At 41.3% G+C, this 9,810-nt stretch overlaps 1 protein-coding gene across 2 annotated transcripts in view; it reads left to right on the top strand.

The window, feature by feature from the left end:
- Nucleotides 1-470: 470 nt before the first annotated feature.
- LOC105010802 (integrin alpha-X) overlaps nt 471-9,810 on the top strand; it is a 66,423-nt gene continuing 57,083 nt past the window's right edge. For both annotated transcript variants that reach the window (XM_010870418.4, XM_010870417.4), the window contains exons 1-6: nt 471-838; nt 916-1,045; nt 1,923-2,017; nt 8,017-8,072; nt 8,468-8,582; nt 8,697-8,827. In XM_010870418.4, coding sequence (XP_010868720.2) covers nt 787-838; nt 916-1,045; nt 1,923-2,017; nt 8,017-8,072; nt 8,468-8,582; nt 8,697-8,827 — 579 coding nt within the window. In that variant the 5' untranslated portion in view covers nt 471-786. The remainder of the gene's footprint in view (nt 839-915; nt 1,046-1,922; nt 2,018-8,016; nt 8,073-8,467; nt 8,583-8,696; nt 8,828-9,810) is intronic.

The raw sequence follows: 9,810 nt of genomic DNA, 5'->3' as shown, positions 1-9,810 counted from the left end.
ATCCATGTTTTCACCTCATGTGAACTAGCCTGACTGCTAGCTTGACACATGTTAGTCTTTTCTATTTCTAACTTACAAAACAGTGATTCTAACAATATTTGTTTGGATTCCCAGGACAGTATCCGATCGAATAGTATATCTGATGGAAAAGTAAAATGTTGACCTCTAAAAAAACACTTTTGTGGGTAACTTTCAAATGTGGCTCCTTTTGTGTAAGCACTCAAGCTTGATTCTGATTGTAGGAGTTCAATGTGTTACATCCGTCCCATGTTAAAACTGTACCTGTTCTCCCCTACCTTTCATACCTAACAAAAACATTCCATACAAAATACTTAATGGCAATGTCAGATGACATTTTAGTCTGTCTCAAAGTGGTATACTGTACGTCTAACTATGCCTGAACCTGTCAGCTCTCGCCAACAGGTGGCGGACACAGACCAAGTTGTAGGCTAATGTCCCTGTCAAAAAGGCCCATTTAATCAGCCGACAGTGTTACCAGATGAGGAGCTTACCGACACAAAATTATTGGGCTATTTTTCATGACAGTGTGCAGGCAACAATGGGCTATGGCGGTTTGATTAAAAGATAGGATTGTATAGTAACAAGAAACAAGTCCGGAAAAACAGCGTTTGTGCGTGGTTTTGTGGGGTCATCGTGATTGAAGTATACTGTCACTAAAGTCTGGCACCCGACTACATTATAACGAGAATCAGCATCACAGAAGTATACGATCCGCTTTCTGCTCTGCGTTTATGCGAGGGTTTGTAGCGGGGATTTCGAAACGAAATGGACAAGCAGATGTGTTGTTTACTGCCAGCTATCCTTGGACTTTGGCAATGTAAGTATAAAAGCATTTCTACATTTTAAGGTTTTTGTTAGAATAGTTAAGTCATTTTTGTGTTTGTTTTGTTACAGTCGTTACGCTGGCCTTAGGGTTCAGTTTCGACATTCGCTATCCAAAAACGTTTTCGACCTCGACGGAAGCTGGATCCCATTTTGGTCATCGCGTCTGTCACTTTGGACCAACGCAGGGATACAATACCAGGCAAGCCAATTTCATAACTACATTTTAAGTTTAGTTGCACAACGTTGTGAAACTCACACTAAATGGTGAACCAACAGAGTTTAGATCTCAAATCAGAAATGCATCAATCAAGCTATTTTTTAAGCATGCTTCATATTGGTAGGCTGTGTGCAAATTAAGTAAAATTTCACTCTTTGCTACCTAGCCGATTCCGCATAAAACTTAACATAAAAATGTCTGCAACTGCCAAACAAGGCAGTGCTGCGAGGCAAGGATTGTGTTTCATAGGCAATTTCCTGTGTACCAAACCACATTGACACTCTAGGTGTGATCAAAGCGTTACAAAAATCTAAAATGCAGAAAAGTATATACTTATATACTAATTATATACTGTTAATCTCAATTATGGATATGTGCCATGGTTTTAGCTTTGATGACATGACAATACTGCCACATACGAAATAATACAACAATTAACTACTGCAGTTATTTTTTCATTAAACTACCATGGTCATTTTTTGTTAAGGATATTGGTGTCACACTCAGGTCAGCTGCGGCTAGAAATATGTGATAGTTCATATTTATATTTTTCCACTGGTGGTTTAATGTGCTCTTATGAAACCTCATTGATTTTGCAAAGCACAGTGTGTGATGAGTCTATTCCAGTTAAAACTATAATGACGGACTCCATCCCTCTACGTGACACACTCTCTTCCTCATCTTCACACTACATCAAGTTAAGTTATAAGTTACATTATATGGTGATTCTGATTATCTGTCTTGCTAATCTTCTGTGTCCATCCCCTCTTCCCTTTGCCTTGCTCCAATTATGTCTCCCTCCTTTCCCTTTTGTCTTACTTCCTCCACCTCTTCTCTCCATCCACTCATCTATGTGTAGTATTTTGGTCACAGCTCCTCTTCAAGACAACGGGACAGGAGTGGTGTACAGATGTTCTTATCACAGCACCACATGTGAAGCGTTACCTATACACGGTAATTAGATGTGCTCTTTCTCTCTCTCTCCTTTTTCTTTCTCTTTTTTAATTTCCTTATCTCCCTCTCCCCCCCCCCCCTCTTCCTCAAAAGTATATCTGTCAAAGTCTTATTTATCAAATGCACAAATAACATAGCGTCATTCTGAACAATGAAATTTTTGTGACATGGCACACAACATTTATGCAAAGAAATATGTAAAGCCAAAATATACATAACAATGTAGACTAGTAGCAATTCCAAGTGTAGAATTGGGTATATGGAAAGTATTGATAGACATTAAATATCATAAATATAAATGAATGGTACAAATAAATATATATGCTTATGTCCACTGCTCAAAAAAATTAAGGGAACATTTAAATCACAAAAATAGTCTTGATTAACGAAATACTTGTGTGAATTTAATCACGGCACCTCATAATGTGATTCAGTATTGTGTATGGGCCCCACGTGCCTGTATGCACACTCCAAGGATATGCCTCCAAAAACCATCACTGATCCACCGCCAGACATGCTGGATGATGTTGCAGTCAGCATAACGTTCACCATGGCATCTCCAGACTCTTTCACTTCTGTCACGTGGTCAGTGTGAACCTGCTCTCATCTGTGAAGAGAACAGAGTGCCAGTGGTGGACCTGCCTATTCTGGTGTTCTCTGACCAATGCCAATCAAGTTGCACAGTGTATGCTGGTGGGTTGATGCCCTTGATTGCGTCTCCTGCTTATCTCCTCCATGCTCCTGAGACTGTACTGGGAGAACACAGCAAACTGTCTTGCGATGGCACGCATGGAGGAGCTGGACTACCTGTGTAACCTGAATGGGCTGCAGGTACCGCCTCATGCTATTAGTAGTGACAAGGACACTACCAAAATGCAAAACTAGAGAAGAATCAGTCAGGAAGGATAAGGAGAGTGCAATTGTCTGTGGTCACCACCTGCAAAACCATTCCCCTTTTTGAGGGTTGTCTTGCTGTTGCCTCTCCAGTGCACCTGTTTTTGCACCAAAACGGGAGACATTGATTTAAAATCACTTATGCTTCCTAACTGGACAGATTGATATCGCTGAATTTCTATTGATTTGATGTTATACTGTGATGATTATGTGTCCCCTTCATTTTTTTTGACCAGTGTACTTTGAATATACAAAGAAAGTCATCAGAGCATTTCAAATGTTGTGTGGAGTCTGTGGACAGAACTCTTAACTACAGTTAACTCACACACTGTCTCCTAGTGATTTTGTTGGGTTGAGGTTTTGAGTTTATTTGCACCTATGGTGTCAGGCCTCTGAACGTATACGCATGGGGTGGTGTCAGGCCTCTAAACAGGGCCTAGAATGGTGTCAGGCCCCTGGACAGGACATGGGGTGGTGTCAGGCCTCTAAACAGGGCCTAGAATGGTGTCAGGCCCCTGGACAGGACATGGGGTGGTGTCAGGCCTCTAAACAGGGCCTAGAATGGTGTCAGGCCCCTGGACAGGACATGGGGTGGTGTCAGGCCTCTAAACAGGGCCTAGAATGGTGTCAGGCCCCTGGACAGGACATGGGGTGGTGTCAGGCCTCTAAACAGGGCCTAGAATGGTGTCAGGCCCCTGGACAGGACATGGGGTGGTGTCAGGCCTCTAAACAGGGCCTAGAATGGTGTCAGGCCCCTGGACAGGACATGGGGTGGTGTCAGGCCTCTAAACAGGGCCTAGAATGGTGTCAGGCCCCTGGACAGGACATGGGGTGGTGTCAGGCCTCTAAACAGGGCCTAGAATGGTGTCAGGCCCCTGGACAGGACATGGGGTGGTGTCAGGCCTCTAAACAGGGCCTAGAATGGTGTCAGGCCCCTGGACAGGACATGGGGTGGTGTCAGGCCTCTAAACAGGGCCTAGAATGGTGTCAGGCCCCTGGACAGGACATGGGGTGGTGTCAGGCCTCTAAACAGGGCCTAGAATGGTGTCAGGCCCCTGGACAGGACATGGGGTGGTGTCAGGCCTCTAAACAGGGCCTAGAATGGTGTCAGGCCCCTGGACAGGACATGGGGTGGTGTCAGGCCTCTAAACAGGGCCTAGAATGGTGTCAGGCCCCTGGACAGGACATGGGGTGGTGTCAGGCCTCTAAACAGGGCCTAGAATGGTGTCAGGCCCCTGGACAGGACATGGGGTGGTGTCAGGCCTCTAAACAGGGCCTAGAATGGTGTCAGGCCCCTGGACAGGACATGGGGTGGTGTCAGGCCTCTAAACAGGGCCTAGAATGGTGTCAGGCCCCTGGACAGGACATGGGGTGGTGTCAGGCCTCTAAACAGGGCCTAGAATGGTGTCAGGCCCCTGGACAGGACATGGGGTGGTGTCAGGCCTCTAAACAGGGCCTAGAATGGTGTCAGGCCCCTGGACAGGACATGGGGTGGTGTCCGGCCTGTTTCCTGACACTTTCCACAGGATATCTGATTTTATTGATCAAACATCCCAGTGGTTCTCAATTGGAATCATTTTATTACAGGTACACAATCCAAGTTATTACAGGTATGCAATCCAAGACGGAGGAAAGCATTTGTAGGCGATTAAACTAGTCAAGTGGTTAATAAATGGCAATGAAATTAAAGTACATTCGTTCTAATTCATGATCGCATAATGACATTATTATGTATACACACATTGCAATACAAAAAAGAAGTGTCTAGGTGATGTAATTTAATTTATCAATCCATGCAGCACATAAAGAAAATACGTATTGTATTATGGGAATCCATATTGTTGTTTTTAAACACGAACCAAGTGTATGTACATTGGAAATTGCACGCCTGTAGTAACTTTAACTATGGTTGCTAATAATCTTGTGATCAATGAAATCACTAGGAGACATGTCAGTTCTAAATCCTGCCAAATGACTCCACACTGCCCTTGCTTGAGAGTGCTTCTCTCTCTCGCTCTCTCTCGCTCTCTCTCGCTCTCTCTCGCTCTCTCTCTCACTCTCTACTTGCTTAAAGAAATAATAAAATCACAGTGAATATATTTTGTTCCTCTAAAATATGTGAAAATTACTGACACCTCTAAAGATTCTTAGAAATAAAAATAATCTTTAGTAACCTTTTTTATTAAGTACTCCGTTACTGAAATCGTGTGTAACTATCTAAGCAGGGTAGAGTGATTACGGTCACTTGATGGGAGACCAGATGCTGCTGGAGATGGTGTTGAAAGGCCAGTAGAGGCACTCTTCCCTCTGGTGTAATTATCACATTTTAATACCCCAGGAAAGTAAAGAAGACATTGCCCTGCATCATATGACTTCTTTCAGATTGGATGTTAAACAGCCGTGCTGACTCTTTATGGTCACTAAAAATCTAATCGAAAGAGTAGAGTTACATCATAACATTGACTCATGCGTCCCTCTGTCTTAACCCTTTATTACCGTGTCCACGTAGTCATCCCTAGCTTTCAATTGGCTCATTCACCTTCTCTCCTACCCCTTTAACACTTTTTAGAATTAATGTGTACAATCAGTCTCAGTGGATAGGAGCGTGAGCTAAATGACAAAAATGTGACTAATTAACTTTAAAGGGACCCTGTCTTGAATCCTGCCTTAAACAATACCATGACTTTACCATGACTATTTTCAAAAAATAATTTGAAACCTCTACTTAAAACATTTTAACGTGCCTGTATTCATGCTAGTAGTACTGTACAAATCTTACATATGGCCCCATTAAGTATTGTCCATGTTGTTTTGAATCTGAAGGGTATTAAAACAAGGTTACACATTTAAAGTTGCCTTCATAAATCAGGCAGTTGGTAAAAACAATTACTTGAAACCTACATGGCTCTTACAACAATGGATTATTGCAATAGGAGGTTTCACAAAGTACTGAAAGCAAGGTTGCTAATAGTTGTGTTCTTTTGGGAGGGGGGCGGTTATGAAAATGTTAATTTGATTCCCTACATTTTGGTTGAATCATTATTGAAGAACGATATATTCCACATGCTAGAAAATATATAGCTCATACCTGTGTTGTTTATTTCATATAGTCTTGTTTTATTTTAAGGATGCTAATCATTTTGGATAGGACTATAAATCAGTCATATTGCTACAAAGAATTATGAGTAAAATTTATTTTCTTTTTTTACTTACGTGCATTTGTCAATTTAGATTAATCTAGTTCCTGCACATCTAACAATCAGTTGCTGCTTTCTGAAGGCTACAGTGGGGAGAACTGTATTTGATATACTGCTGATTTTGCAGGTTTTCCCACTTACAAAGCATGTAGAAGTTTGTAATTTTTATCATAGGTACTCTTTAACTGTGGGTGACGGAATCTAAAACAAAAATCCAGAAAATCTCATTGTATGATTTTAAAGTAATTTTCATTTTATTGCATGACATAAGTATTTGATACATCAGAAAAGCAGAACATAATATTTGGTACAGAAACCTTTGTTTGCAATTACAGAGATCATATGTTTCCTGTAGTTCTTGACCAGGTTTGCACACACTGCAGCAGGGATTTTGGCCCACTCCTCCATACAGACCTTATCCAGATCCTTCAAGTTTCGGGGCCGTCGCTGGGCAATACAGATTTTCAGCTCCCTCCAAAGATTTTTGTATTGGGTTTAGGCCTGGAAACTGGCTAGGCCACTCCAGGACCTTGAGATGCTTCTTACGGAGCCACTCCTTAGTTGCCCTGGCAACTAAGGAGTGTGTTTCGGGTCATTGTTATGCTGGAAGACCTAGCCATGACCCATCTTCAATGCTCTTACTGGGGGAAGGAGGTTGTTGGCCAAGATCTTGCGAAAGATTGTCCCATCCATCCTCCCTTCAATAGAGTGCAGTCGTCCTGTCCCCTTTGCAGAAAAGCATCCCCAAAGAAAGATGTTTCTACCTCCATGCTTAACGGCGTTGTGTGTTACTAATGGTTTTCTTTGAGACTGTGGTCCCAGCTCTCTTCAGGTCATTGACCAGGTCCTGCCGTGTAGTTCTGGGCTGATCCCTCACCTTCCTCATGATCATTGATGCCCCACGAGGTGAGATCTTGCATGGAGCCCCAGACCGAGGGTGATTGACCGTCATCTTGAACTTCTTCCATTTTCTAATAATTGTGCCAACAGTTGTTGCCTTCTCACCAATCTGTTTGCCGATTGTCCTGTAACCCTTCCCAGCCTTGTGCAAGTCTACAATTTTATCCCTGATGTCCTTACACAGCTCTCTGGTCTTGGCCATTGAGGAGAGTTTGGAGTCTGTTTGATTGAGTGTGTGGACAGGTGTCTTTTATTCAGGTAATGAGTTCAAACAGGTGTAGTTAATACAGGTAATGAGTGGAGAAAAGGAGGGCTTCTTAAAGAAAAACAAACAGGTCTGTGAGAGCCGGAATTCTTACTGGTTGGTAGGTGATCAAATACTTATGTCATGCAATAAAATGCAAATTAATAATTTAAATCATACAATGTGATTTTCTGGATTTCTCACAGTTGAAGTGTACCTATGATAAAAAATTACAGACCTCTACATGCTTTTTTAAGTAGGAAAACCTGCAAAATCGGCAGGTTATCAAATACTTGTTCTCCCTAGTGTAAATAACATAACTGTTGGAGGTAATTGTTTAATTTTGATACTCGTTTGGTGAGGAGACTCCAAGGTTCTTTGCACCCTGGGACGGGGACAACTGTATATCTATCAACCGTGATGAAGTCTTGAAGCTGACTAGACTTCCATTGGAGGAAGGGCAGCTCTGTTATGTCACGGTTGAGCTTGAGGTGTTTGGTCAGTATAACGGTCAGGCGTGTTGGCACATTGGTGTCAGAAGGGAAAAGTTCTGAGCGATTGCAATGCAATGTGACCTTGTGAGGATATGAGAGACCAAGTGCCTTAGTGTATAGAGAGAAGAGGTGAGATCTATTATGTGCAGTGCAAAATCGCTTGGTAACATTGTTAAATGTAGGTCAATATTGATTTAGAATGTAGCAAATTTTAGCACACATTGATTTCAGCTGTTTCTGAACTTTTAATTGCATATTCTTTTCTTTTAGTGGATTCAGGAGTTTCATTTGGATTGTCACTAGCTTGTAATACTGACAGAGCTATGGTGAGTTGTTTTTACGTAACTTTCTAAAGGGTTTAAAAAAAACTTTCCCTTCAGAATAAGGAAGTAGTCAGTGGTCACGAGCATCTTCATTTACACTATTTTGTCATCTAGCATAGATACTTACTTGATGCATGATATGACACAAGACTTGAGTCATACTCACTTTCTCACAGTTTGGGGGATCTTTTGTATTGCGTATATTTTCTTCCATGGACTAATGTCTCTATATCATGTTGACTTGGCCATTACTGATATGGCCTGGTTTTAAAGTCTTTGATTAGTATTTCTTTTGTCACTCTCTTGTTGGTCATTCTCCTTACCCAGCTCTGTCTCTTGATTTCCCAATTCCCTCTATCTCTTTCACTCTGTCCTCCCTCTCATTCTCTCTGAGCTAGATGTGTGGACCCCGACAGATGTTTGCTTGTGATACTTTAAACTACCTCCAAGGAATCTGCGTTGAGTTGGGGCCCCAACTTTCCGTCACACAAACACTAAAGCCTGCCTTTCAAGGTGATGAACACTAGTTTTGAAGAAGAATGTGGTCTTTATTCAGTTAATTCAATTAACAAAGAATGTGTCCTGGTTGTGATAAAATAAAATGTTGCTGTGTTGATATGCTGCCAGAGTGCCGTGATTTTGGTTTGGATGCTGTGATTCTGTTTGACGGATCTCAGAGTATTGTACGCAACGACTTTGAGACCATGATCAACTTCATCAAAGACATTATCCGAATGTTCACAGACCCCAGGGCGCAGGTAGGTTTCTTGTTCTTGCTGGTCAGTGTTTCACCATATATTACATGGCACTGAATATTTTAACAGTTAATTTGATAATTTAATGGTTAGTCATTGCCGACAGACTGGTGGTTAGAGTCTACCTCAGACAGATGGTTTTGATGGCACTCATGAGACCATAAAAAGGTGTTAAAATAATAATTTATATAATCTATACCAGTATATGTTGTAGGGTATAATATAAACGGTTGTGTTTTTGGTTTCTTGTTCATCACCTGAAAATATTAATTCTGACCACATACTGGTTCAGTGATTCTTTAGAGTTCAAGAGAGTTCAACATGTTTTGTTAAAACAGAAAAGGAACCAGGCAAGCTTAGTTTAGCCAGCCCACAATTAGAAAGGATGAATGTTGTTGTCTCTGGCTGGTTTTGATCTGTGGTTTCCTATGTGGCAGACGGTTTCTTTAACCATTTTGCTATTTAACCAACGATAATGCAACTTTTACCTCAGCTGTTAAATTTTTCCTGAAATAATGTGGACAACAGAATATTTATTAACGGAACTATTGTACTCTTGTATAAAGATTACTGTAGATGGCTAGCTAATACAGTGGGGAGAACAAGTATTTGATGCACTGCCGATTTTGCAGGTCTGTCTGTCATTTTTATCTCATTTTCTGGAATTTTGTTTTAGATTCCATCACTCACTGTCGACGAGTACCTATGATAAGAATTACAGACTTCTACATGCTTTGTAAGTGGGAAATCTTGCAGAATCGGCAGTGTATCAAATACTTGTTCTCGCCAATGTATACAGTACCAATAATGAAAACAATGACTCCAATCACTTCATGGCAGGTTCATTTCTTCAGAAAGCAATAAAAAAAGGGTCATTTAATACAATTACTCTTTTAAATATATGCAGAGTCCAACGCAAAACAAATTTCTCACTGGCCCTACTGAGCCAGTTGGTCTAAAATTTACTGGCCCGAATTGTATTTTTA

The sequence above is a fragment of the Esox lucius genome, chromosome 7 (genome assembly GCF_011004845.1).
Source record: "Esox lucius isolate fEsoLuc1 chromosome 7, fEsoLuc1.pri, whole genome shotgun sequence".
NCBI classification, from domain to species: domain Eukaryota; kingdom Metazoa; phylum Chordata; class Actinopteri; order Esociformes; family Esocidae; genus Esox; species Esox lucius.
This window is presented reverse-complemented; position numbering and strand designations above follow the sequence as displayed.